We start from the raw sequence: 28,000 nt of genomic DNA, 5'->3' as shown, positions 1-28,000 counted from the left end.
AGTGATATTATTCGCACGTTTCACTTGCTGATTACCGGATATGTTGAAGAAGACCAATGCTACTCACCACTTCTCTGCATGATTCCGTTTCTCAGGTATATCAATAATTATCACTCATCACGTCACTTTATCAACAGAACTACGGTTAAATTGTGATCACTAAACACGGCAGACTCCAGGTAACAACACCGCCACACGAACACGAAACACCGCGACGTAACTCCCAGCCGTGTGTTTTCAAATTCTCTCGAAGTACGATCGAGAACTGCGCGCGCATCTCTGCGCATCTCATCATCTCACCGGCGTAGGAATTGTTACATGCTTTTGTTTTCTCCGAGAGCTGCCGGCAATCGCGAAGATTACTGAGGTCTTGAGAGACACTTGTTCGTGCAAGATTTACAACGCCCGACTAGTCAAATTTTATCGACGAAAATTCTCAAATGCTTTTATCACAGTTACCAGTTTTCCTACAAAACATTCAAAAATGACAAGTATTTTTTCTAATAAGCCGCATCGTAACCGATATATTTTTAACGAGAAATACGTTGTGAAATGGTTGTAATGATCACAAATTGTTTATACCGTTTATTTCCTAGATTTTAAATTTTCATTTAGATTCAGTGGGGCCTGCTATTCTTGACGCCGATAAGTATCTCAGTTTCTAAACGCCAGGTGGCAGTAGGCTACAATCACTTTTTCCACCTTAGGTATTCACTTTGGAGAATTACCAGCTTTCCCGCCAAAAAGTAACAGTCTATCGGAAGATATGCGGTCATAGTTGTTTATAAATGGCGGTTCGCGCAATTAATATCCAGAAGTAAATGAATGTATGTAATATCTACAATGTTTTTACAAGCATTAATTGCGTTATACTTGGCGTAGATAGGTTATAATCATACGTCTGATACCGATTATGAATGTCAAGAAGTGGATTTCCTTGAAAAAAATATCGCACAGCTACATTCTAGACCCGTTGGCTGATGATGTGAAGTCAAATACTTCGGGCAGCTGCCGAACGGCTAAGAGGCAACTGACACGGCTCGCCTTTGATGAAACGGAAAATCGCCTTCTAGCCGTTGATTCCAAAGGACTGATTATCCTAGTTGAACTTGGAGAATGTATGAGATACTGCAAGTTAGGGACAGTACAGTCTTGTACATTTATAGCATTCAATCCTCTGAACAAAATTGAAATACTTGTCGGATCGATTGATGGAACGATTAAAATCACAAAAATAAGTGGAGATGCCAGAGAGCATTGCTCACTTATCGGCCACAAGTTCCCTGTAAAATATATTGCCACTTACAAGAATTATGCCTTGACTACTTCTTCAAAAGAAGTTATAATGTGGGATCTTTCTACATTCAGCAAGGTTCATCAACTCCGATTTTTCACTACCAATGTCAACGTCCGCCGAGCCAGGTTTTCGTCAACAGGAATCATAGCTGTACTGTATCGCGATTGTATACTACAAGTCTGGGAGTTTGAACGGCTTGATCAGGACACTAAAATTAACGTGAAACCATTCGGGCTACGAGATGTTCGCGATTATCAGTTTACAAAAGATGGTCGGGCGATGGTGATGGCAGGAATATCGAACAACATCGTCATCATAAACACCTTCAAATGGGATTTGATCAAACGTCTCGAATTACCGGATGGACTGGCGTGTATAAAAGAGCTCAGCTTTTTGCCCCAAGTCCTGGATGGAGGTGCTAACAAAATCTTGGCCATCCTATGCTCCGATCACACCTTGCACTTTATAGATTTGAGTACATCTTGTGCCGTGCCGCTGTCGTCAAGTAATCCTTTGGTCGATATCAATCACCTTAGTATATCACCGAATGGGCGGTATATAGCGTGCATAGACATAGCGGGAAGTCTAAGATTGGAAATAGCAGATAATCTGTTGTCATCGGAGCCCAAGCAGAAGGCAAAGATTTTTAAGCCAAATCAATCTCGTTCTCATGACTTGGGTCATCACTTGAGATGTGTCAGACAATATATCCAGGAAGAATTAAATTTGAAAAGACTTATACCCATATTAAAAGAGTTTGGAGAGTATCCACGTAAACATCGTCCGCTTATATGGGCATCAATATTGGAGTTGCCAAGAAATCTATGTGCCTACTCAGCTTTGACCAACAAAACCCCTCAGCAAGGACTGATGGAGAAGATTTTGGTCGATTACCCCCTGGCGGATAAGGGCAAAGCCTTGGTTCTGGCCACGATCATCAACTGTTTGGTTCACTGGTGTCCTCTGCTCTCACACAGCACTTTTTTGCCACGGCTCGTCTTTCCGTTCATTGTTGTTTTCCAGGTAGTAAAAATTTGTGCTGAAATTTCAGACATGGCAATTAGTATTAAAACAAATGACACATAAAGTTACCGTTTCAGGGAAATCACCTGCTCGCTTTCGAAATTATCATCTCAGTATTATCAAACTATTGCCAACGATGGTTCGAATATCATCCTTTACCTCCATTGAACGTTTTAGCTATGCTAGAAAACGTTTTATCTGAAGCCGACCCTTTGCTCCTAAATTACTTTTGTGAAAAAGGTGTAACGTCAAGTGAATACATTTGGCCTTTGCTGCAAACCACACTGAGTGAAGTACTTTCCGGAGATGAATGGTTGATTTTATGGGATCATCTTTTCTCATCTGGTCGCTCGACTCTTTTATTAATGAGCTCAATCGCCTACAGCATTTGTTCACGGGAAGTTATCATGTCTCAATTGCATTCCACCCAGGACTTTACACAGTTCTACCGTGCACAGGGGCATGTAAGAGTCGTAGATTTATTGAGAGTAGTACGTAGATTAGATCAAAATACACCGTATCATCTCCACCCGGACAGATATTTGAGGTACATTATTCTCACTTTGAAACAAAGTACATTTTTGAATCTCATTTTGTGAGAAAGATAATTTTTGATAATTTTTAAAATTTTGACATCAACTAAGGAGCACGATCCATCGGTTACCTAAAACAGGACCATACCCCTCATTTTTGAATGACCAGTATCCAAAGTATCTTACGGAGGATTCACAATTGGAACTGCAAAGATTACAACGGAATGAGGAGCAAGCAACAATACTTAGACATAGCAAACGTTGCCACTTGAAAGCCGCGGAAGAAAAAAAACTGCAAATAGAAAGAGATAATTTTCTAAAAGAAATTGAGGCTGCTAGAGTAGACGGTGAGTTGTTCGATACTTTAACTAAATCAAAAGTATCATTTTGAGGTCCAGACTTGCGATTATGGTCTTTTATATTCTAACACCAAGTATGTTTAATGACAAAGTTATGTGTTTGTAATTTCCAGAGCAACGTCGATGTTACGATGCAAAGGTTTTGAACAACAAATTAAGTTTAAAAAATCTCTACAAGCAAAATCGAAATACTAGGAAGTCCCACGACCTCGAAGAATCCAGCATCGAGACAGAAGATCAAGCTATAGAGCAACAATTGCAAGCTAAACAGTGTCAAACATTGCAAGGTCAAGTAAAAAAATTGGAATTCGAGGTTCAAACATTGTTAAAAACACTAGACTCTAGTACTACTACACAAGTTACAATTTGTAAATAACGCAAGTTCATCGCCGGTAGAACATTAAATGGTGTGAGATATTATAGAACAGACCGACGTGCTCAGTCTTTGCGCTCAAGAATGAATTGACCGTATTGTACTGAAGTAAATATCTCAACGTTGAATAATTGTCCCTGTAACAAGAATATTATACATAGTGTATCAAATGACAAACATATATTAACTCTGAATATATACAAAATAATTGTTCGTGGAAATAAAAAATGTTTACAAATAATGCCGGAATGTTTTCTTATTAATATTGTGCATCATTTATAAGTTTAATTATTCAAATTGTACGATGGAGTGTACGGGAGCCGCCAATTTGCTGCGTCCATTGAGTGATGTCAGCTCTATTACTACCAGGCAATGAACATCCGCCTCAGCTAAATTCAACAACTGAATAGCTGCCGCCATTGTCCCTGGAATTGAAATTGGTATTAAGTCTTGTAATCTCTATCTGCATTGTACATGCAAAAATGCCTCTCGTTTTCTGAAAAAAAAACCATAATTTAATGCAATGATTATTTTGGTTAGAGAAGATTCTACAACTATTCTCAGAAGAAGAGATAGGTATATTCCAAAGGTAGGAAAAGCTTGTTAATATCTGTTATTTCTATCACACCTCCAGTTGCGAGAAGATCATCAACGACTAGCACACGTTTCCTTTTGCCCAGAACATTTTCTTGTATTTCAAAAGTATCCTGAAATAAATTAGTTTAAACAATAATAATTTCAGATTGCACGTATTTATTCAAGTATGCTTACATTCAAAAGGATAAGAGAAATAAATTAAATACTTGCCTCCCCGTACTCAAGTTTAAAAGACTGAGACAGAACTCGACCAGGCAACTTGCCCTTCTTCCTTATAGGTACGAATGGTTTCTCAAGTTTGGCAGCTATTAAGGGTCCAAACAAGAATCCTCTGGCATCCAAACCTACGATTACATCAATTCCCAACGACCTTGCATGCTCCACCATGAGATCCATCAATACCTGTGATGCACTGACATTGGTCAGAATACTGAACACGTCTCTAAAATTAAAGAAACAGAAATGATTTAATAGAACATTGGGAACCCCGCACTATATTTGCGTAAAACTTGTGTTGCTTTGAAAGTACCCAACCATCCAGAATTTACCTGAATATAACTCCTGGTTTTGGAAAGTCAGGATACGTGCCAATCGCATTTCTTACGACCGCTATCTTCAGACGATGAGCTTCGTCCATTCTTTTTGATCCTAAGATGATCACTTTTTAAAACGACGGCGGGGTTTATCCTCAAGTCAAGTATACAGCAGAACGTGTATTACTCTTCTACTGTAATAGATAAGGATCAAAGGTCTACATTTAATTGTAGCTGACTGTAGCTCTTAAATACACTGTACACCAATCGCTGTAGTTCTATAACAAGAAAGTAACCTGATAACACTCCGTTAATTCGTTAAAAATATAAATCGAACGAGCATTCCATCACGTATTGTGGAACATGTTGCGTTTCCCATATCCACGGGCCATCCACGTCGTTCTTTTTTTTCTCTGATACATTTCAAAATGATACGTGAATATCTGAGACCCTTAACAGCAGCCGACACAACTTGACACAAACTGATATTATTGGCGCTTTCCGTTAGATCCGACCAATATCGTTACACCATTGTATCACATTGTGACAGCTTGCTGGAAATATTTTGTTTTTGGTGATTCGCGCACAAATATTCGAACGATTCGAGGATTCTTACCCTAAAATCAGAGTTTTCCTATAACGATTACATCAGAAACATGGAATAAAAACGATTTTATTGATTGAATGGCCGGCATCGATGCCGCCATCATGATTTTCGCCGTCTTTCGATTGGTGGACAATTCGAATTGGACATAACGCGGCATTCGTCTCCCTTCCAAATCGTAGTGAGGCGGCACCAGAGCCAGGAATAGAAAATGGCCGGCGGCGCGCCGTGATAATTTTTGTGTTGTCAAAGAGTCCTGTCAAGACGTTGTGTTTATTTACTCAAAATACGGAATAAATTTTTACTCAAATGGACCTCCACGTTCCAATTTACGCTTGGTATGTATCGGAGTGTTGCACTGACCGTAGCACAAGTGGTGAAAAACGGTAGAACAACGATTGTGAGAAAGCAGCAATTCCCCTTGTCAATACACTGCTTTCCCTGGCAACAAGACGGCGCACGGCCGTCTGCCATCGTCCGTTGCTTCTTTATCAACTTTCCCAAATAATTTATGTCCACGTATTGTTCTCAGCGAGCATAGAATTATAACTTCGGTTAGTGAACTCTGCTTTACAATTTAACAACACGAAGAACTTTCCTTTTACAAAACGTACAAACCTTTTATTATGCCGCAATGCATAATATCTATTAATCTGCCTTTATTCTTTTATAAAAGCTGATATAAATGTTGAAACAATCGACTAATTGAAGCAGCTTTTTGTCTCCGGTAATCTAACTCGAACATTGAGCAAAAATTTGCTACACAGCTGTAATACTGAAATATTTGAAGCTGTGGTGGAAATTCAGAAATATTAGTCAATTAGAATGATCATTTCTCAGTTCTGTCTCTGGAGACGATTATCAATGCATACTTCAACTGTTAAACTATTATAGGAACAATTTGTTCCAGATCATAAGCTTTACACACCTCCCAATCCGTGAGTGGAGGGCATAGAGATGGATAAACGTCCCGAAAATCTAGCTCCTTTCTCCTCAGGTGAGTTATTTCTATCGAATAGTTGTTTCTAATGATACCAGCTATTTTGAATTTCTTTTGTCTTCGTTGTAATTCTATTGCAATTTATTAATCGAGCGATTACAATATGGAAAAAGTCAATCTGCCAGCTACACTAGCTCGTTTGTCACTTTTCTTGGAAAAAAATAAACCTGTTTATTGACTCATGCAATGTGGTTAGCACCAAATCAGATTCTGAGAGTACACAGTAAACCTTTTCCTTCAACTACAATAAGTAAAAAATTTGAGTAAATGGATTCCTGCAGAATAATTGACAAGTCAAACCGTTTCGATTGTTTACACATCTCTGTATTCAATCTTTACCTTAGTCAGATTGATGGCCATTTGACCGCAACCTTGAATACAAATACGACTAGAGAAAGTATTTTGTCAATGAATCATCTTGCACATCATACGCATTGAGTCTGTATCAGGATTTAATTCGACTTCTCAAACCCAAAGACTAGTCTGCGTATAAATATACGTGAAAATGCAGGTAATACTGGGTATCAGAAAATGAGCACTGCTGCGTTTTGTGTTATAGTTTATACGATCACTAGTTTTGGTAAAAAAAAAATTTCATTCCTATGAAAATCAGCAAATAAGGTTTTAGCACCATTTTGCACTGGAAGAATAACATTAATTGTCACAAGTTTCACACTAATGAATGAATTATATCACATGGAAATCGGTCGTTCTAAAATTACGCGAACGTTGCAGCAACCGCTGCAGCATCGATTTTGAGGACAAATTCGTATTTCACCTCTAATATCTCTCTCTACATATGTAGGTATATCCTGCGAAAAAATCGTCCATTTTATGTCGGATCCGGCATAAAATGATCTATTTTCCAAGTAATTACAATCTCTAGCTTCCGCACGTTACACCGCAGAAGATTTAATCTCGTTGCTTTGGTCTACCCGGCCTTCACTGAAGTCGACGACACCATATTATCATGTGGTTACATAGTAATGTAAGAAAATGTTGGTTGTTTCCGTTGTTTCCTATCAGGTCACGTGTATTAGATTCTTATACCCCAGATTGGTTGGTGGTAAACACCCTGTGGTTAAGATTACAATTTTCTCAATGCTCTTTTGTTGAAACCGTAGCGTTTGGTGTTTGATCCATTACACGGGTTTTCTGTATCAATCAAGTGGCTACTGCACGATGTCTTCGGAAAATGCATTCTACATGGGTAAATGTTATTGTTCGTTGTAGTGTACTGTAGTTTCTATGGTCCGAAACGCCATTTTGCATTTTTATCTTAAAATACAAAGATTCTAATGAATGTTCGAAATAATTTCTCGTTGCCGATGTTCACTTGTATGACGTCTACTTAGGTATAATTGTGCGCAAAAGTCTTATCATTACACTGTTTTGATTTTACAAGGTGTAATTAAGTTACGCATTTGAAGGTTGAAATTCACACGTGTATCAATTGAATGATCACACAGAACGTCGTGCAGTGTCCTCACAGAATACGAAATAATGAAAATTTTTTGAAAGCAAAAATTTTATCGCGTTCAAAATTATTCAACCCACCGACTTTCCTGTCCATCTTTCGTGGTATCCTCGAATAGTGCGAATCTTGTGTATTGACAAAACCATAAATGGAAAGCAGCCCGACTTTTCGTCGCAGCATACGGCTGGATTTCGTTCAACAAATGAACAAACTTACAGAACGTATTAAAACTCTGATACGCGCAATTTCGTTAAATTTGCGGTAATAGATCACTTTCGAAAAATATCGCTTATAATAGACGCCCTGAACTGCAGAAGAATCCAATTACGACATACACAAATATATATATATATGTGTATATAATACATACACTACATGGATACCTACATACACACGGTTTACTGCTAATTCTGTATCACCAACTCCGTTTTCCTGACAGTGCAGATCTGATCCCCCACTCACCTTTATCCGTTCGGATGAGCATGCGAATTAAGGATGATATGAGATAAGAAAAGCATACACGATTATACGCGGAGAGAGAAAATCTGTAATATTGCTGTTGTGCACCGTTTGCGATTGTATTTTCACCCCAATCAGCGAAAAATTACAGAGATGAACACCGTTTGCCTATACATCCACTATACGTGGTGGTATAATTCTACTAGATCGAATTTACCCTGTAATAACAAGTAAAACTGCGTATATTACCCTGCCAATTGACGATGTACAGAACTACCTCTGAACTCTCTGTAGATTGATAAACAGAAGTCTGCGAGTAATATTGTAGACGAAGAAAAATTGTCAGGCTGAATTTAGTAACGTTAAGATCACGAAACCTGAGGCTAAAAAATCATCATTATTGGACAATTAAAAACAACTTTCAAGTATATGGCTTTTCAAAATTAAAATACATTTCGTTTATTCCTAAAGATGCATCGTTACAGAAACGTTGCTAACTTCATCCTCATGAAAAATTTCGGACTTGATTGTCGAATATTGACGAGGTGAAGTTAGCAACGTTACCGTGACCAAACATTGGGAGAAAAAAACACTATTTTCTTTTTACAATGATTTCGAAAGAACTAAGATTTCGAAATGTGAGTGTGTTTTGTTTCGTTGATATACGGTTTACCGAATCTCAGACAATTCCAAAATCCCGAAATAACGGTTTTTCCTCAGCACGAATCGTCACGACGATAACGCGACTAACTTCAGTACGATGAATGTCGAGATTGCAGGTATCAGGTGGTACGTATTCCGTGTACATACACGAGCGGAATGCCGGCATGCGTATCGCGGCGCGTATCACGACGATATTATACATACGCAGATGCTGCTCGGAGGGGTTGTTGAGGGGAGGTAGATAAAAGGTGGGGTCGTTCGTACGGGGCTCGCGGGGGCTGCTCGAGCTCGCGGATCAATTCCCGCTGGCGAGTTACGGGAAAAGCAACAGTCAGTCAGTCATTCGGTATTGGGTCGGTGGAGGTTGGCTGGCGGTGGATCGGGCTGGTCGTCCTCGGTCGTCTCGTTTAACTCGGAAATAACTTGCCGCGTTTTCCACCCTCTCGTAGCCGATTGCCGGGAAACGTGTCGAGGAAAAAAGCGATGATGGTGAGGTGAAGAATCCACGTACCCGGCATTACCCTCAGCGAGTTGTTCCGCCTTCTTCACAGTATCCACCAATGCCGGTGCGTCCGTACCTTCGCCTTACTGTATATAATTGACAAATCTCAATTCGGCAGATTTGATTTCCTCTGATATTTCATTCTTTCCCCTTGTTTACCCTCTTCCTTACTTCCTTCCTTGCTTTCTCAAATATATAGTCAGATGCAAGACCCTGAAGTTAGTAACCTTAACGTAACGAAACGTGGGGGGGAAAACCACTGTTTTGCAATTTTATAGTAATTGAGGTAGTTGAGTTTTCAAAACATGAATATATTTTTCTTTATTATAATTTACCGTATCGTCAGACATTCCTATAATTGCGAAACAACGATTTTTTTTCTCTCTAAACCTGGATTGTTACAACAACGTTACCAACTTCATCTTCATTCAGGTACGATAGATAGATAAAAATCATGCCTGGAGTGATGAAGACGGAAGATCGCAACAATGTCGATTCTGCGATCAGTGTTAATTCGACAAGTCGGGATGAGAGGAGGAATGTTCGTTTGCACATATATGCTTATGTATAAGTAATTGTTATGTTTTACCGATTATTCTTAACGTGAACGTTAGAAGGGCTTCGTAATTCCTGATCGGACTTTTTACGTCTTCTGTCGTCTCTCGGGGCATTTACACACAGTGCACGATTTCCCTCGCTTCGCGTGAGCACGGATATTGAACGCGACCGGAGTTATCATTTCCATCAGTATACATATTATTACAGAAATTTAAACCAATCTGATTGTTTTTCGGGAAGTAGTGACCTTGCCAGAAAACCTCCCTTTCTGTTGATGCTTCTGTATCCTCGCGCGCGTTCGATAAGACGTTAATTTTAACGACTGACGTGGAGTTTAAAAATGTGTATTACAGATTTTCTGTCGCATTGGTTGCTGATCACCTGAAAATATCCAAATATTATATTATTCATTCTTCCTTGGCCCGATGATTTTTCGCTTTTAAGCGTAAACTAGCTGTTTCCAACCGAAAGTTCCATATTTCCGTGACGAATCTTTGCCGTGGCATTAATACAACAAATATTCGTTTCGTATTATTACGACAAAGCCTTTATGACGTAATTTATCGTGTCTATATTTACCTATAACGTTGAATATGCTGAACGGAATTCTAATCGATATTTTGGTAAATCGATTCTGTTTGGAAACGAGATTCTCGATTTAATATGTTCGCCAAAAGACAGTGGAAATTGAAGAGGGTTTTCAACGCGACTCAATGTTTCCTGAAGCTTTACAAGACAGGTATAAATACTATGAATATGTAGTGTTTAATCATATGGCATGCAGCGTATATGAGTATTTTCATAACGTATCTGCATGTGTAATACAGAAGTGTTGCAATGCAGCCCAGGAAACACTCTTTAAACGTATATTTCCTCTCAACGCGAGACTTACGGCGGCAAGAGAGTAGTTGAGACCCTCTAAATTGTTAACGACGAATCAAGGATCTTCGTACGAAATATTTCGCCTTATCTTAAATAGTCAGAACCCTTGAGTCTTTCTCTCCCGATTCGTAGCCTTCGGCGGATCTGCGTTATTGTTCAAAAATGAGTTCGGAATCATATATCCGCAGCATGGATCGTGTATGGCAAGCCGTTCCACCCTTTTATATCTCATATAATAGAACGATTCATAAATTTTTAATTTTCCAATTCCCTTGGGAGGTGATGTGCGAGAAATTATTTCAGTTTCGCGTAACTGTGATCGACGAAACAATATTTCACCAGTTATTTGTAATCACATTTTTATCCCCAGGTGATAATAATCTTATAGCGAAATCTTAGAATGCTTCACACGGCGGGTCACGTGCTCGACAATGTGCATACATGAATATACGAAAAAGAAAAATAATGAAATTTTGTCTTGGTACATCAGGCGAGAAGGAACGATGATACAGTAGTATATGGCATTACTCTCCGTGCGGGCACAGAAAATGCAACGGTAGCGTCGAAACTTTTCCTGATTTATCGCCTGGGGCCGATTGATTGATTCTCTCTCTCTTTCTTTCTCTGTATCTCTCTCTCTCGTCTTTGTACAGAAAATTATTTGACCTGGTTCCTATTCAATCTGCATGCCATTATTATGCGGCATGTATAGTATGCGTTCAGATTGCCGTCTCTTTGACTTTCGACCACGAAACGTCGCAAGGAGGGTTCTGGCAAGGAGGGAGAGAGAGAGAGAGAGATGGGATTTGTTCCTATTGTTCTCCGTTTCTCCTCGTTATCAGTTTTCCTACATCGTGGAGTACAGAAAGTAGGGGTACTAGGTATTGTCCTTACTTACATACCTATTTACAACGTATCAATGTACCTGTCTGTAACTTGATGATGACGACCATTGTCTCACCCAAGAAGTGACGAAATCCCTTCGATCATAATCATGAAGATGCTGTGGCGAATTTAGGAGAGATGATGAGAAAACATTGTTTTAAAATGACCGACGAAATCTATGAAATCGCAAGTACAGTTAGAGCCTTATATCGAAATTTATTGATGATGTTATTTTTCGCTACAGCCTTTTTTTTTATAACATCGACTGAATATGGAAAAAATCCATGTTCTTTTAACGGTATTTTTCCGGTAAATGGAATTGAGTATTTGAATATATAAAAAATTTTAGACCTTACTTGAATATTTATAACATATGCTGCTAGGTGACGATTTCATTCTTATGGTTACTATCTTTATATTGATTGTTACGATGTACTTTGGGATACAATGCAATATCTCATAGGTACTAAATTCATCCGATCGTACTAATTCGAAGACCCGGTTGATTATTCTGATAAAATTTACCAGAATTATATCTTCAGATCTATGATCAAGCGATCCGTTAATTTCCAAAATTAATAAACTCTGGTAGCAGGTGTAAGAAAAGAAAAAAACACATCTATAGATTTAAAACGAATAATTCTAAATATCGTTACCAAGAATAACTTGAATCACGAGATCGAAAGAGTTACAAAATAAAAATTCTGACTATTCTTAAAACTGTTAGTGAAATTCTATCGATGCCAGATAAACAATTTGTGACTTGAAAATGAGGGATCAATTGTATATCTTTTCCAGACGAATGTCCGAACAGCGGAGAGGACAGCGACGAGGATGTAATAACGGATTACCTGAGTTCCGCAAATCCCAACGATAGCCGAGTAGCCAGAGGAACAGACGACGAGTTGGATGGTTTGACGCTTGACGGAGGTGCCTCAGAGTCCGAGTATACGAAGGACGGGTCTTCTGTCATTGTAATGTCGGACAGGGGTCTCGACCAGCTCAAGCAGCAGCCTGGAGGAATCGGTGCACAGCTGCGCTCTACGGGGCCACTGGTACCGATAATTAGTGTGACTCCCCATTCTCCAGGATTTGCAAAGCACTATCCTGTTCTTGGTGAGTTGTATGCAGAATGCGATACGGTTGAAAAATGCCAACGAAAGCTGACCATGTTGGTACAATCATGATTCGCAGATGACAACCTTCGTCAACTGCACGAGATACACGAAAGCATTCAGCGAATGCGGGATTTGACGCTGACCACTACCGGTCACAATGCTCGCTCCCGCCTCCATCGTCATCACACGCAAAGGCTTAGTTCTTCTTGTCCCTCGCTTTGTCCTCTAAATCCCGTCCCTCTCCGTACTCATGAGCATCAAGATACCAGCTCTGACCCCGACTTGTTAGTCGACGGTTCGGCAAACAGTTCGCCCACCCATTTTCCCTCATCTAATCGTCACTTGCCCCATGGAAGTCAAGGAGTCGACAGACGACGAAGTTGGACCGATCTTGAGGATTCAAGACGGGGTTCGCGCCACTCTGGACAGGACCATCACCTTCATCTACAAGCCCGAACGATGGTTAGTCGTTTTATTATGATTTATTATGATCTGTTATTGCTATCATCGTTATTATTATCTTTTCTTCTCATTACAAATTCATATAATTTACCTGGTTTTGCCTGTCAGGATGAAACAAACATCTTGAACGATTTTTCGTTTCAGCGTCAGCGGAGCATAAGCCTCAGTAGCTTGGAGAGTGAACTAGATTTAGATTTAGATAGTAAGCCTCACCCCACTGGAACGGTACCTGGAAGCAAAGCGTCTAGATCACAAGCCAGTACTCATTCACTCAACGAAGCAGATCTTATTCAGGTATATTTTTTTCATGAACGATGTTATTCAAGTACGGAAATTCTCTATCTTGTGGAAACTGAATACTCTTGAAAAATAACGGAAACATCTACTCATCTAGTGATATTTTTAGGGTGACTTTCAGAAGATCGTTGCAAAGAGAGAGAGGCTGGGCGAGAGCGGAGGACTGATGCCCGGAATTACTGGCTCTCGTCTACCACTGCAGAAATCCATTTCAACACCCTCAATTGTTACACCCCCTGTCCACACGCATCTTACTGATTCTGGGACTCGAACTACTCCTTTACTTACCGCGTAAGTAATTCCTGAAACAGGGTATAGGCATTGATAGCTAGGAAATAGGTCAACCACAACCCTCTAATTATGGGCACATGTTTAAAGTTTTTAAACTTGCCTTTTGCTTGTGGTTTTTCCCGTTATTAGAATAATTATTTATCAGGTTCCCCTGCGGCTATGGCTTACATTGGAGACTGCAGTCTAGCTTTTAGTTTTTGGCTATATTCTTGAATACGATGTTTTTAAATTCTACAGTAGATGTATTTTTTAAATTCTACATCAATTATTTAAATTCTTGATCTAACTCGAACACAGTTGAAATTTAAATAATACACTTTACTGGATTGCTTTCGATTCTGGATCTTGACCCAATTTGTTTACTGAAAATCAAGCGCGAGGACTGTGCTGCAAGGACGAAAATGATTCAACTTTTATTATGGTTTCAACGAGTTAAATCTTGACTGCTTATTCATAATGCTATTTTTTATTTATTTTGCATCTCACATTTGTTCTAAATTTCACTTTATATATCAAAATGCATGGCTACACATTTTTAAAAAACCTCTTTGCTAGATCTTTGCCATAGTTTCATTAAATCACCATTTGGCAGAGTTTTAGCTAAAGTCTCCGCAATAAAGCAGAAATTATAGAACAATTTGTTGCTATAATTTTCAAAATTTGAGGTGGACTTTAGCTCCAAGCTCTTTAGTCTTGCCATTTGTGTTACGTGCTTGAAAGTTAAACCGCGCATATAGTATTCTACATGGCCCGGGACGTCACGACAGAGGCAGCGGAAGCGAGACAGAAACGGAGGATCTTATTCCACAACGAAGCCACGGGTTTCACGGAGATTTGGCCAGAGAAGGTACACCCAATGCACAAGCCTCCTTTGACGAACTACTTACGGAGTAAGTATTTTATTCGGGTTAGGCATTTTGCAGTTTAATTATTATTTGCTGGCATTGTAAATCTGTTCCCATAGTAGGCAGCTATTCCCGTGTAAAGAATATCATTTAATTATTCCCCGATCCATAAACATAGGAGTAAAAACTCACTCTTTTATATTACTTGCACTTTGGAAGCAGTTGAGATGGCACATGCACACGAATCCTGGAAAATAGCAGAATTACGTTTTCTTTGCTCCAAACAAAACTATGACTAAAGGTTACATTACTTTTCTATTATAGCGGAGTTGTGGACGACGATAATCATTCTGAGAAGACACGTCGAAAGCGGGGATCTCTATTCTTTCGTAAGAAGAAAGTAAGTTTTTTTCCTTTTTAACCATTGGCCATGCAATCAGAACAACTGCCATCGTAAAAATTTCCGCTATATTTATAAATCATCTTGTTGAAGGATAAAAGCGGCAAAAAAGCAAACCAAAGTCAACAGCACCAGTGGGTGACGGTAGCTGCAGCTAGTCATCAAAGCGGGGCAACATGTGATTTTTGCACCAAGCAGCTGGTGGCCAACAAGCCAGCTCTACACTGTGAAAGTCAGTTTTTTCATCAAATTGTTTAACCATTAGTTGATTTAAACAAGTTTCATTGTTAATCATCACTCTCCAGTGTTATCTATGAAGTGAAGCTTGTTATACATGATTTTAAAAGTTAAGTTCACTATAAAATTTTCCATACTTTTCTGGATTCTGAACTGGGAAAATTGTAGATTGCGGAGCTACTGTTCATCAAAGTCAAGGATGCAAGGATCAGCTGACGTTGGAGTGTGTCAAGCAGAAGCAACATTCATCAAAATCGGGATCCAAGTCCGTGTCTGGCACTCCAGCAGCGACCAACAATGCTAAGAGAGGGTCGACGTCTTCATTACCTCCTCCTTTGTCGACGAACAGCGGGAGGTATGTGAAATTACTAATCAATAATTTTTTCCATGGTTCGCCGTTAGTTGCTGCATTGGTTCTGGTTTTACAGCTTCAGATTAGGCCGCACGTCATTACAATCCCAGGCTTTAAGTATTCCGCGGGCATGAATTCTGAGCTATCACGTTCACGAACAGAGTAACACGCAATTCCAATTTGCGTTCGAGGTTTTGTTACTTTTTTTTTTTTTCAAATAAGCGTAAAAAAATATATATTTGCTCGGCCAACGCTTGTTCACCTTTATACACATATTGTGGAAGGAGCATGTGAATATATGCCAAGCATCGCGAAACAATGGATTTTTATCAATCTGTGAAAATCTTAACCATAACACTATAAAAGTTGAGCGTTAAAACTGGCACACCGAGTCTCAGTTTACACATCCGATTTAAAGCAAGTTTATTTGCAGCTTCTGTATATTTCGCACTACCTGCGTCCATTGTCCAAGCAATGGTAGCTCTTAGTTGGCAATGACGCTTACAATTTAGGAATGCTGAAAAAGTCGTTCTTGCTTTACAATACGCTTGGATCTAATCAATTGCGGTAAAGGCAAGTATATCTGGCATGCCTGGGTCCAGGATTGAGGATTTCATGGTCGTTCTAAATATATGTCTATATCTCAGTGTTTGTTAATTAAATAGCAGCGGAAACTATTTGTGGAGCGTGTCGGAATTATAACATGGCGATTGAAAAGTGTAGAACAAAAACGTTGTAACAGCCATAATAAAATAACTATTCATGAGCCCAGACATTGTATTCCCATTGTTTTTGGCAACAGGTTGCAGAGGGGAAGCTAAGAAAATTAAATTTCACAAAAATGGTAGCTACAACATTTTTACTTTGCATTCTTCACATTAGACTCACATCAACGCATTACACTACATGTGATTTAGTAGTAAAGAACACCTGCTAGTGGATCTAGTTTTACCCATCAAATTAGTTTTCATCCAGTTCGTCCCATAATTATACTGCGGCACAATTATTCTTACAAAGATCGGAACAAGCTGTTAGATTCGATGGTATTAATATATTTATTCATCCAAGAAAGCTACGGAAAAGAGAAAAGACGGAGAAGAAACAGATTAGAGATATATTGGTGTTAAATGCAAATGGTAAAGAAATGGGAGGGAGGAGGAGTGATAGCGTGAATTTAAATGGCGCTAATGCAGTGTGTGCTTTTTCCTTCCCCCGTGCATTCCTTCCCGTGCAACTGCAACAAACCAATTGGAATTTAATGGTACTGATTGATCGACGATAAAAGGGAGATTAGCAACAAGAAAACCGCAACGGGATACAGTCCTTGGCGGCGAGTCGCCACCAAGCTAGGAGTCAAGTAAGTCTCGGATATCTGACATCTATCCTAATCCTACACCTGTACCTGCCAAACTCGCCGCCACGTTTCTTCGTCCCGTCATCCGTCCGTTTGTTTATTCGTTGGTTGTCTTTGTTGCTGTTGTACCGTATTCACAACACTGTGGACAATGATCATCCTGATGACGTTCACCCATCTAAGGATTTGTTGATTTTGCACTATGCATGATTGTTATTTTGGTTGGTAAGATCAAGCGAAAAATCTTTCATCATGGTGCCCATTTAATGCTCAAGTGTTGCCAATATGTGCGAGCTAAACAACATTCCAAAGGATGTATCATGAATATTTTACATTCCAAACATCCAAGGAAACGGAAAAGTATATGTAAATCTCTGTTGCACATTGAAAAAGTTTAAATACTTTTTGTTCCTACTCCAATCGCAAAGTGTTGAAAAACTGAATCTCAACGCCTTCTGCTTCTAAAACCGCTTGCTTCTCCCATCATTTCCATTTGCTCATCGTTTTCAATCACTTTTTTGTCCACATCTATCTTATGTATATACCTATCTACTGTAGTCAGTAGCAGCATTATTGAAAAACTGCAGCAACGAATTGAACATATCGAATCAGTTTGGTTATCCGCAACGCACGTCTGTTCTTTCTCTCTCTCTTGGTCTCTTTTCAGTATTTGTCGATACAAAAAAAACGTCCACAAGATGCTACCAGCTCCGATCATGTCAACTGTGTTCTCTGTTATTTTTAAGTATTGGACCTGCAATGTTTGACACCATCTTAGATAATGCTGTAACCATATTATGGTGTAGGAATTTATGCAGTGCCGAATAACTTTCGAATTCAATGTTAAGTTTCATTTAGAACATGAAAAAAAACTAAGAATTACAGAATTGCAAAATGGGATAATATTTATAGATCGTATTTGCTATGGTGTAGTGTATTAATACCGTTTATTAGATGTCTGCGTTTTGCTTTGGTTCAATATTTTTTTTAAATCCTTCGGAATTAAATACACTGTTGAGGTGTTTATAATTAGGACTAGATACCCAACTGTGTCTCCATGGTTTGCAAAGGTTCATGCCAATCATTGTTCGGCTACGCTGTAGACAAGTAAGGAATTGGTACACGAAGTTGAGTTAATTTTTTTTTCTTTTTTTAACAAAAAGAACTCTAACTCTTTTTATTGCAGTCAAACGATCAATGAGGAAAGAGACGGGGATAGCACTGGACACCATCGTGAAGCGCCAAGGTAAGTTAAGTTGTAAAAAAAAACTTCAAAAAACCTGGTATGACATGTTGCTCCATATCTGAGTCTGTGATTTCTCCCAAAAACATAGTTGAGATTTGAAGCAACAGTCATGTTTCATCTTTGAAAACATATTGAGGAAGCTCTCAAGGTGCGGGCGTCTAACGATAAACGATACATCAGTCAAGTTTTACCATATTCTTTTTCCACACACTCCGCAGCATGACAAGTCGCTACGAGTACTTGAATTTTCTGCTTATCGAATGCTAGTATTAGATTATTGCTTCATTCTGATCTAGTCCTTTCTGTGTCATATGCTCTCATATTTGTTTGTCATCCGATTTTATGTAACGTCGCTATTCATATATTGCAGTATGTTTGAAAGGGGTCATCTCCACGATTTTATGTAATGTATTCAAACTTTCTTAAAAATATTTTTCAAAGTACTAAATCGAATGAATATATGCCATATTTCATCGCTCAAATCTTCATGAGAAATTGATTTACAGGAAAGTACTTAACAAAAAAATCGTACTCATCACCTTCTTCGCTGTTCTTACGACCTTAAAGCATGTCATGAATAATTTGACTCATTCGATTTCCAGTAACTGGGAAGAACACGAATTTGGCGAAGAGAGTCATCAGTTTAACGTCGGTGATTTAGAGGGGCTGGACCCTGAGTTGGGCTTGGGAAAAGAGGAACCCGATTCATGGACTGCAGCCGTGGGGCGCAATGTAGCCAGGGGTCTTGTAAATAGCTGCGAGCGCGAAGTTAAGCGACAGGAGCACATATACGAGTTTGTCTTGACAGAGAAACATCACTGCCTTGTTTTACTGGCTATGGAGCGAATATTCGCTGATGGCCTTAGGCGTCATTTTGGCCTACCACCTACAGATCTCGAACGAATGTTTCCTCGGCTACGAGATCTTACAGATATTCATCTAAAGTTTCTGTTAAAGCTGAGGAGACGCCAACAGTCCAACTCTGTTGTGCCAACTATAGCGGACATTTTGATCGAACAGTTTTCAGGGGGTAATGCTACATCAATGAAAAGTGCGTATGGTGATTTTTGTAGTCGTCACCGTGAAGCAGTGAATGCCTACAAATACTATTATCGCAGCGAGCCCAGATTCGTTCGCTTTGTACGGCATTGCCAGGTGAGCAAAATTGAAAACATTTAATCTATAGTTTAACTTTGACGGTTTTTGTCGATTTTAAAACGAAAAGAAATCACCTAATCTCTTTTTCTTCATTTCATTACATGACTTTTTACTAACTTTAGAAGTTTAAATATCTAGGCCATGTAGATCTTTCCAAACAAAGTTTTGTTTACTTCGAAATAATGGTAGTAAATTCAGAACGGATTATCGACAGGCAAATCCTCTCTTGAAGAAGAAAGGCATTCCAGAGTGCATTCTCTTCGTCACCCAACGATTGACAAAATACCCGTTGCTCGTTGAACCTCTGATCAAGACAGGGGTTGCATCCCATGAAGTCGAGGATCTACGCCAAGCGTTGCTTCTTGTTAAGCAAATTTTAGGGGATGTCGATGCCCAAGTTGCCGACAAGGAGCGAGCTGATCGAAAGCTAGAGATCTATCACAGGTATGGTGTTAACTAATTGACGGTTTGATGAATACATAAAGTTTATCAGACATGAAAAACAAATCTCTGAACCTTTCCACAATTCATCAAGGCCAATTCAATCGATATTTTTCTTTACAAGTTTAATTTCAAATAATGTGATTCTGCGGTAATGTTCTAGTACAGACAGTGTACATTCAGAGTCTAAAAGCCTCAGAAGAAAATTTATTGAATTCAACTGCAATTTGCAAAATCCAATTTTTTACAATATTTTAAAATTTCTAAAGAAGGCACTTGATCAAAAATATGGAACGGAATTCTCGTGTTCTTTTTGTGTATAGTTTTGGGCTAGATTTGAAAAACAATTGTTTAACTTACCCATTTACCTACATGTTGATATAGAGATTATTTTTTACATTTGACAGAATCGAGGCTAAGTCTTTCGCCACGCATCGGGGTATGAAGTTCAAAAAGTCGGATGTGCTAGGAAGCAATCGTACCCTCAAATTTGAGGGTACAGCATTCTTGATGCAAGGTCGTAGCAAAATGGCACCTGTGGTTGTTGTCGTTCTATCGGATGTATTATTCTTTCTTGCTGAAACAAGAGATCAGAAATATGCATTCTTTGCACCAGATAACAAGGCTGGTGTTGTCTCACTTCAGAAGCTACTTGTGAGAGAGAAAGCTGGACAAGAATCCAGAGGTATCTTTGAATCCAATTATATTATTGGTTGTACAAGAATGTTTTCTTTACGGGATCATTCGCCTATTCAAGCAGTCGCGGTACGCAAATTAGTAATCATATAGTTTACCGTAATTCATCTTTCAGGCATTTATTTGATAAGCAGTAACCCCTCGGATCCGGAAATGTTTGAACTGAAAGTGCAAAAACCCAAGGACAAACAGCTCTGGATACAGGCAATAAGAGCTGCAGTTGAAACATGTCCGCAGGATTTAGAGAACGAAAATGACGAACTGGGTAACAACGGAGAAAACGAACATAGGGATAACCGTTCCTCATCTGTATCAACAATATCTGCCGAAGAAAGACAGCGTATTGTCGACGCGAAACAGTCACATATACGCGACATTGTCGGTATGTATACTCATCAAATCGTACCAATAATTGTCTCAACCAGAACAATATTACCAGTGAAATATAGAGCAAGAGAATTCAATTCGCCTGATAGTAGTAGAAGTCTTCATCTATATTTGTGGACAGAACTTGATACGCAATTAAATGTTATTTTTTGATAACTTTGAGTTGAAGAATAAGACAGTCATAGATCTGATTATATCCACTTGTAGATGAACTGCGAAAAAAAGATGTAGAACAAGCCGCGTTACTCGAAGAAAAGATGGGATTGCAATTGAGACTTCGATCTGCTACCGGTGTGTGGAACACAAATGAAAGTGACAACGAACGAGAGAGTCGAGAAGACAGAGAGTTGCCCGACTGCAGTAAATTAGTGCCAGATTACAAACGACTTGTGCACGCTGACATAGGTTTAGTCTGGAGTGAGGTAAGACGATGTTTTTGCTTAAATCAATTTGTTCATTTTTTTCCATAATGAAAGCTGTAAAGATGACTAAATAAAAAATCACGTTACAGGCTGTTGTTGCTGTTCAGAAGGCGATGCGACTTGCCAGTTCATTGTCATTTAGTACAGGAAGTGCAACACTTTCACGTAGTTTAAGCTCCGCTGGTGAACGGCATAGTGAAGCCTATGTGCCGCCAGCACTGTGTGTACCTAGACGTGCGGAAACGTTTGCTGGGTTTGATCACAATAAGGTAATTAAAATATATTGGTTTATTTACCACATGGCATGAAAGTTCTTCGATATCATCATGAAATACTTTTTTTTACAATCGAATCGAAAAACTTGTCGAATTGACACTTTGAAATTCTTCAGGTAAACGGGATTTTATTATTTCAGGAGCGTTCCCCGTGGCGCGACAACACAACTTTGAATTCTGTCATTCCGCCCATGAAGATTGGTCATTTATTAAGTGAATTGGGTGAAGGAAAGGAGGATGAAGAAGCAGACACTGCGACCGATGGAAATCGAGATCAACAATTAGCTGCCGTTCAGTTGTCACACTACGTTTATAGGCTCTTTTGTATAGTCGCGATTCAAATGACGACGATCAACAGTCTCCAAGCACAGCTAGCAGCTTGGAAAGACGGAAGTGGAAAGTCGACCAATAACCGACCAAATCCGAATCGGCAACTGGAAGAGCTACGCAATCTGCAGGATCAACTTAGCCGTGAAAAGGCGGCGTGGCGTGCGTCAACTCAACAAGAGCGTACGGAACTGGATGAACAGCGGGCCCAACTTTCAAGGTTACGGGATCAACTTACGGCCGAACAGCGTGATGTCACGCAACAACGCGATCAGCTGTATCGCCGACTCGAAGCGTTAGAGAGGCAAGGTGTTTCTCTGGTAACACCGGCTGCAACCGGAGCTGCACCTGCACATGGAAGCCAAAGTACTGACACATTGCCATCGCGGAAAAGTCAGGACAACAAACGTATACCATTGAATTTGATCAGTGCTACTAACCAACAGAAAGTTCAGAGCAGCCTTCCTCCAGTCAAGCAACAGCTGCCTTTGAAGCTGGCCAGTGGCAGCAACAATAATAATTCTAGGTAATTCTCGCTCAAAACTTGAATCTGTCTTTACAAAAGTTAGCCCTTTTCTAACAGTTCATGCTTTAATGTGTACAAATATTGATGACAGAAGCTCGAGCATCATTGCCAATAACAGCCCTGATCGTCACTCAAGAGCTGGTAGCAGTCCGGCAATCGTGACAAGCTCATCGTTTTCATCACCTGACCTTAGTAGCAGCAATAGTTTTAGCAATATTAACACCAACACGCAGACTCGATTACGAGCAACACGTTCGCCTCCTGAACAGCCGCATCATCACCACCACAACCAACAGCAGCAGTCGCAACAATCACAACAGCAACAACATCAACAGCAAAGGACGGAACAACCCCTAGAAGAAGAAGTTATATTTTTCTGACGGCTCTTTAGATTTGGGCGCAAACATCATCGGCCACCACGTGCGCCAGCCTCGCCTCCTGCTATCATTCCTACGATTCCGGCGAGCACACCGACTCCTTCGCGAAGCCAACAGAGGCAGTCACAACCCTCAAGAAGTAGAGTCAAATCATTTTGACTCTTTAGTTGAGACACCCTTTCCTCGTACCTTTCCCAATTGTTCTCCAGGTGAATCCAGGTATGACGGGTGTCCCACTAATAAAGTTATAAAACCGTTCTGGATTTTTCATCCAAGAATCCATTGCACAAACTGTCGGGTTATTAATAGAGGTTGTTGGTTAACGAAAGATGATAAAATGAAAGAATTTTATTAGCGCCAGCAGGGACGACGGGAATACAGATCGTAAATGTATCGTTCTCAGATACATTGCAACAGACTTGAAATGAATTTTAGCTCTCAATATCCTACTTAGGTGAGATGACAAATTGGAGGCAAAACAATGTTCTGTACTATAGATCGAATATTTAATATTGACAACGATATTTGAAGTAATGAATAACGGTGGCAATTTTCTAACGGAACGGCCACAGATCGTTGTATTCTTCCAGAAAAAAAGTATTATGGGTCGAAAAATTTTTAATTATCGGCCAATCTTGTTGACTCTTCGTTCGTTATATACTTATTATTATGTCGACTGACGGTTCTAGACAAGGTTTTAGACGAATCTTTTAAGCAAATACCTGTTGTCGTTTGCTAGTATTAGATGAACATTAAACATATTACGATTATATACATAAATACTTATATATATATATATATATATATACATATTATATATATTCTTATGGTAGGTATTCTTATACCGTAACGTTTAAATATTTTAATAGATTATAAGACTTCTAGAGGCAGATTTGTTATGCCTCGTATTGGTCCGCGTTTGTTTCTTTATACGACTCAGAAACCGAGAACTATCACGCGAGTGCCAATTGATCGCAGCATGCCAATTTCTAGCTATTAAAGTTATGTCTACTAAAAATGAACGTGAAATTGGATCTTTTTTCGATATATTTTCTTGCTGCATTTTATATCCTATATGTATAACTTAAAAAAGTATTAGCGTACACAACGTACAAACGTTACGCATTTATTTTGTAAATGACTACTTCCATCATTAACAAACATTCCCTTTTTGCTAACTAATGAAACATACATTCTTTCATTTCTCTTTCATTATTCTCACTCGTTTACTAACTTTTCGATGATGAGTATTATTGTTATGAAAATGGAATCATTCCTTCGCTATTCGTTATAAAAAAAAAAAAAAGAAAAAAATTACTGTATAAACAAATTTGAAACTAAGGTTCGATGAAACGGTTTGTGGTAACTTATGTCCTGTTACTGTTCTCAGGCTTGTTTGCCGAAGAGAATATTCTTCGTTAGTGATATAAAAGTGTTGTTCGATCAATTCATTCCAGACAGATGGATGAATGAATAAGCGGATCCAATTTGTAAATATTGTGACGAAATCTTGGAAAATTTTCGAAGAGCCACATATTTATCGATATTTATTTTGCTCCAGGTAATCGAGACTCGTTGAAACGTTTTGGCACCATCTTTCTGGAATATATGTGAAACAGTCGATCAACCTGATTTAAATATTATCAAGTGGCTGTTAACGGAAATGTTGACTGTAGCTACTGACTGTTGATCGATCGGCGTCACACTGCATCAGATAATTATTATTGATAGGATAAGAAAAAGAAACTTAAGTAATATTAGCAACTATCTCTTCTCAATCAATCGTGGTGACAATAGACTGTAAAGGTATGATTGTATCAGGCGCAATGTGTAGAATACTGCAAGTGTACAGTGTATTTCAATGTTGGATGATTTTGGTCATGCAGGTTTATACGGAGTGTTAATATAACTAATAATTGTTAGCTCGTAGCGATGTAGTTGAGTTTAGAACTATGACATTTAATATCATGACAATGGCTATGCAATATCAGGGTGTTCAGTGATTGGGAAATTTTAAATTCCCTCAGAATTTCAGGCTTAATAGATCATAATCTTGCCTCATTCACGTTAAAGAATCCTGTTTTATAGTCATTGCCCAGGTAAAATAAACTTTTTTCTTCTTTCAACCAGTTAAAATTCACGCACGTTGTATTATACGTTTTTACCGTAAAACATCCTTTATATCTTTGAACTCTGATCTGGTACTAAGAAGGAAAAGTAACAATGCACGGGTGGTAAAGAGTCACTAAAAACAAGACCAATTTTACGTGAAAAAGATTCCGCGAATTTAAATAGTGTAGAGTAATATAAATTGTATTTGTAATTAGTGAAACAATTAGGCATAAATATAAAAAAGCCTGAGAATTTGTTGTTGTTCGAAGTCTAACATGGACACTAACAAAAATAAAACAACACAATGAATGAAGTATCTAATTTACCGATTTGACAAAACGAATAGTAGGTTAAATGGAGAAAAAAATAGGAAAATTCTAGAAATCAAGCAATTTCCTAGATTACTAACGCACAAGTAAATTAGATTTTTTTCCGAAATTCGACAAGTCCAGACAGTTTCATAAAATATTCTGATTTTTTCTTGTAAAATCGAAGTCTCAGAGACTTTCAAGATTCGCATGTTTTCAAACTTGCTCAACACCCTGAATTTATATGCATACCGAGACAGGTGCTTAGCCATTTTAGTTAATAAAGAATATCTAAGCCGAAAGATCTATCGCAGAGTTTGCATTCACAATTGATTTACACTGATTTATAAAGCAACCAAAGTGCAATAAATATTTTTTATGGAGTGAGAATTCATGAAACCAACAAACAAATTCCTGGTTCAATTCTTTTTAAAGTATCTGGCTTAACAGTCTGTATTTTTCAATAATGATACTTGTTAATTTGTCTCGAGATCATTGATGCCAGAAGTTAAAATATGGTGATTTCGTTTTCCAACTCACCTAGTACTTTCGTATGGAAATTCAATAATTTGCCACAGTAATCGAAGATGGTGAGAGTTTGATGGCGAAATTCAACATTTCTTTTGCAATCGAGCGTCACGTGAAAAAAAACGTGTCAGTTTATTCAAGAATAATCGTAGAATTAACAATGTATTAACTACAATTATTTGACGGCATTCATAGTTAAAATTACTTTCGTCAAAAAGATGTATGCTTCGAGGTGGCTCGAATATTTATTTTATTTGCCGTGGTGTAACGTCGTTAATTGCCATCAAGCTGCAAAATGAACGCTTTTACTATAATCCTGAAATATGGGACCTACTTTTTGATATTTTGCCGATAGAACTAAGAATATGTGTTGAAAAATAATCCGCTATTAAGCAATCTTCGGAGATGAAACTACCTCTCAAACATTTTTTAGTTTTCTTTTTTAATTTTGTTTTCACTCAACTTTCGAGTTATCTGTAAAAAATTGAAGACTCTCTGGTATTTGAGCAGTCCTTTCACCCGCTGACACTGTTCAATAGCAGCCAAACTTTTACACATATTTTCGTTTTCGTCCTCTTTGTAGCATATGAGAAAGTGGCACTATGTTTTAGCGGTTTGCGAACCAATTTTTTGTTCGTGAACAGCTTGGAATATATTTTTGGACTCTCGGTATTCTCATTCATTCAGCAGTTTATGATTCTTTAATAATAAAAATTTTCTCTGGACAATAGCAAAAGAAATCTTTGGGCATAAATGAAGTAGTGTAAGTGGGCTCACACCCAGAACTTGACAAATAAAATATATCGTTTTCATCTAACTTGCGTACAAATTATCTTCATTTAGACAGTTTCTATTTGCATACTACTTTGGAAAACAGTGACTGACTGATATTATGTTGACCAAACCTAGAATTGCTCTCTACACACGTTCCCGACTATTTAAGAGTTCAAAATTGACCATTGACTGTTGCGAGAGCTTATACTTTATGAATGGTAAATCGAAGCCTATTACAGCCGAGGGTCAGATTATTTTTCTCATGCTTTATAAAGAGAACTCACTGTTATTGGAAAATTATAAAGTCCTAATCAAAGTGTCAATATTGTGATGTACCCGTCAATGTACTTGTTATCCTTTTTTTAAACTCGTTAATTATATACAAGTTTCCAATTACCTTGACTCAGCACGGCATCAATATTTAAAAAGTACTGAACATTCAACAGAGATCAATACTGTACTTAAATTTAACAAATTGATTACTTTCCAAGCTGTTTAATTATTTCAAGTATTTATTTTATGTCGATAAGAATCTTTTAATGTTATAGTTTCATGTAACTGTAACGTTACACGAATTTATAATGTACCAACCATCAGCCCGGGTGCCTATATTTTTTTTGTCAATCCTGAACTCAATGAAGAGTGTTTATTCTTTATAATATCTGGCTTAAAATGGCACTTACAGCATCATGTTTCAAGCTATTAATCTTCATCGCGATTCGACGAAGCCGATTAATTACTGAAGGGATAAGAATTTTTTATTCCATGTCTACTGATCTACTTGCTTCACACACTTTGTTTGTTTTTTTAATGACTTCTTGCTACTAATATTTACACACTGCACCCTATTTCTTTGTAGGTAGTAACGACTGGTTTATTTAGCGCTCAGGTTAGAAAAATAGAACTCGCGTCGCTGATCGAAATTTTTCTCTTGATATTATGAAAAAGTTGGAAATTAGCTTCTTCAATTGCCAAGTTTTTGCGTTTTGCAAACCAGGCAAAAGTATTTCCGTATTTTTACGCCCTAATAATCCGCTCTAAATCTGCATTCAACTACATGTTTACTATTATTATTGTGATACCGGCTGTATTAATCAGCGCCACTATATTAATAATTATATTTTATTATCGTATTTACATATACACATACTTATACATAGTATTTGTCTATTTTATAACATCGTACTTTGATTCAAGCCATTCAACCAGATGATTTTGTAGAAACTGTTAGACGTAAGATTACCAGCACGATTTTATTCGAAAAAATGATTAATTGTAATAATAATGCTACTACTATTATGACCATTGCTACTACTCCACTA

At 38.3% G+C, this 28,000-nt stretch overlaps 3 protein-coding genes across 15 annotated transcripts; 2 read left to right on the top strand and 1 right to left on the bottom strand.

Moving 5' to 3' along the window:
• Positions 1 to 282: 282 nt before the first annotated feature.
• LOC124213334 (TBC1 domain family member 31) lies at positions 283 to 4,053 on the top strand. 2 transcript variants are annotated; one of them, XM_046614579.2, is made up of 5 exons: positions 1,125 to 1,285; positions 1,369 to 2,320; positions 2,398 to 2,867; positions 2,965 to 3,200; positions 3,326 to 4,053. In XM_046614579.2, the coding sequence occupies exons 1-5, from the start codon at positions 1,245 to 1,247 to the stop codon at positions 3,586 to 3,588; spliced, it is 1,962 nt and encodes a 653-aa protein (XP_046470535.1). In that variant the 5' UTR covers positions 1,125 to 1,244; the 3' UTR covers positions 3,589 to 4,053. The 2 variants fall into 2 exon arrangements, with proteins under 2 accessions (XP_046470525.1, XP_046470535.1); XM_046614569.2 differs by having other exon boundaries at positions 283 to 2,320.
• On the bottom strand, positions 3,751 to 5,203 carry Aprt (adenine phosphoribosyltransferase). Of its 4 annotated transcripts, none has more exons than XM_046614874.2 (5): positions 5,012 to 5,202; positions 4,731 to 4,933; positions 4,393 to 4,624; positions 4,214 to 4,292; positions 3,751 to 4,010 (listed from the first exon to the last, which is right to left on the bottom strand). In XM_046614874.2, the coding sequence occupies exons 2-5, from the start codon at positions 4,817 to 4,819 to the stop codon at positions 3,874 to 3,876; spliced, it is 537 nt and encodes a 178-aa protein (XP_046470830.1). In that variant the 5' UTR covers positions 4,820 to 4,933; positions 5,012 to 5,202; the 3' UTR covers positions 3,751 to 3,873. The 4 variants fall into 4 exon arrangements, with proteins under 4 accessions (XP_046470830.1, XP_046470840.1, XP_046470825.1 ...); XM_046614884.2 differs by having other exon boundaries at positions 4,731 to 4,909; XM_046614869.2 differs by having other exon boundaries at positions 4,731 to 5,202.
• A 317-nt stretch (positions 5,204 to 5,520) lies between these two features.
• Positions 5,521 to 26,721, top strand: cyst (rho guanine nucleotide exchange factor 18 cysts). 9 transcript variants are annotated; one of them, XM_046614492.2, is made up of 20 exons: positions 5,521 to 5,657; positions 6,230 to 6,316; positions 12,544 to 12,861; positions 12,940 to 13,325; positions 13,434 to 13,619; positions 13,732 to 13,913; positions 14,651 to 14,803; positions 15,083 to 15,158; positions 15,252 to 15,390; positions 15,564 to 15,750; positions 17,033 to 17,104; positions 18,288 to 18,347; positions 18,950 to 19,502; positions 19,720 to 19,949; positions 20,354 to 20,631; positions 20,758 to 21,024; positions 21,237 to 21,451; positions 21,541 to 21,720; positions 21,867 to 22,579; positions 22,671 to 26,721. In XM_046614492.2, exons 2-20 carry the CDS (start codon positions 6,277 to 6,279, stop codon positions 22,957 to 22,959), a joined length of 4,524 nt encoding a protein of 1,507 aa, XP_046470448.1. In that variant the 5' UTR covers positions 5,521 to 5,657; positions 6,230 to 6,276; the 3' UTR covers positions 22,960 to 26,721. The 9 variants fall into 9 exon arrangements, with proteins under 9 accessions (XP_046470448.1, XP_046470466.1, XP_046470490.1 ...); XM_046614510.2 differs by having other exon boundaries at positions 5,529 to 5,657; positions 6,238 to 6,316; XM_046614534.2 differs by lacking the exons at positions 5,521 to 5,657; positions 6,230 to 6,316 and adding an exon at positions 9,255 to 9,484.
• The last annotated feature ends 1,279 nt before the right edge of the window (positions 26,722 to 28,000 follow it).

This window comes from Neodiprion pinetum, chromosome 1, assembly GCF_021155775.2.
Source record: "Neodiprion pinetum isolate iyNeoPine1 chromosome 1, iyNeoPine1.2, whole genome shotgun sequence".
In the NCBI taxonomy this organism is placed as follows: Eukaryota; Metazoa; Arthropoda; class Insecta; order Hymenoptera; family Diprionidae; genus Neodiprion; species Neodiprion pinetum.
The sequence above is the reverse complement of the archived record's forward strand: the minus strand, read 5'-3'. Positions and strand labels throughout refer to the sequence as shown.

What these genes read in the sequence shown, in the direction of transcription:
- LOC124213334 (XM_046614569.2), top strand. Translation starts at nt 914, where the DNA reads ATGAATGTCAAGAAGTGGATTTCCTTGAAAAAAATATCGCACAGCTAC. An exon ending in CGTTCATTGTTGTTTTCCAG is followed by an intron (nt 2,321 to 2,397) that starts GTAGTAAAAATT and finishes TTACCGTTTCAG; the next exon opens with GGAAATCACCTGCTCGCTTT. An exon ending in CACCCGGACAGATATTTGAG is followed by an intron (nt 2,868 to 2,964) that starts GTACATTATTCT and finishes ACATCAACTAAG; the next exon opens with GAGCACGATCCATCGGTTAC.
- Aprt (XM_046614869.2), bottom strand. Translation starts at nt 4,819, where the DNA reads ATGGACGAAGCTCATCGTCTGAAGATAGCGGTCGTAAGAAATGCGATT. An exon ending in AAACCAGGAGTTATATTCAG is followed by an intron (nt 4,625 to 4,730) that starts GTAAATTCTGGA and finishes CTTTAATTTTAG; the next exon opens with AGACGTGTTCAGTATTCTGA. An exon ending in TGATCTTCTCGCAACTGGAG is followed by an intron (nt 4,011 to 4,213) that starts GTGTGATAGAAA and finishes TTTCAATTCCAG; the next exon opens with GGACAATGGCGGCAGCTATT.
- cyst (XM_046614464.2), top strand. Translation starts at nt 10,642, where the DNA reads ATGTTCGCCAAAAGACAGTGGAAATTGAAGAGGGTTTTCAACGCGACT. An exon ending in ACTACTCCTTTACTTACCGC is followed by an intron (nt 13,914 to 14,650) that starts GTAAGTAATTCC and finishes CCGCGCATATAG; the next exon opens with TATTCTACATGGCCCGGGAC. An exon ending in GCCACCAAGCTAGGAGTCAA is followed by an intron (nt 17,105 to 18,287) that starts GTAAGTCTCGGA and finishes TTTTTATTGCAG; the next exon opens with TCAAACGATCAATGAGGAAA.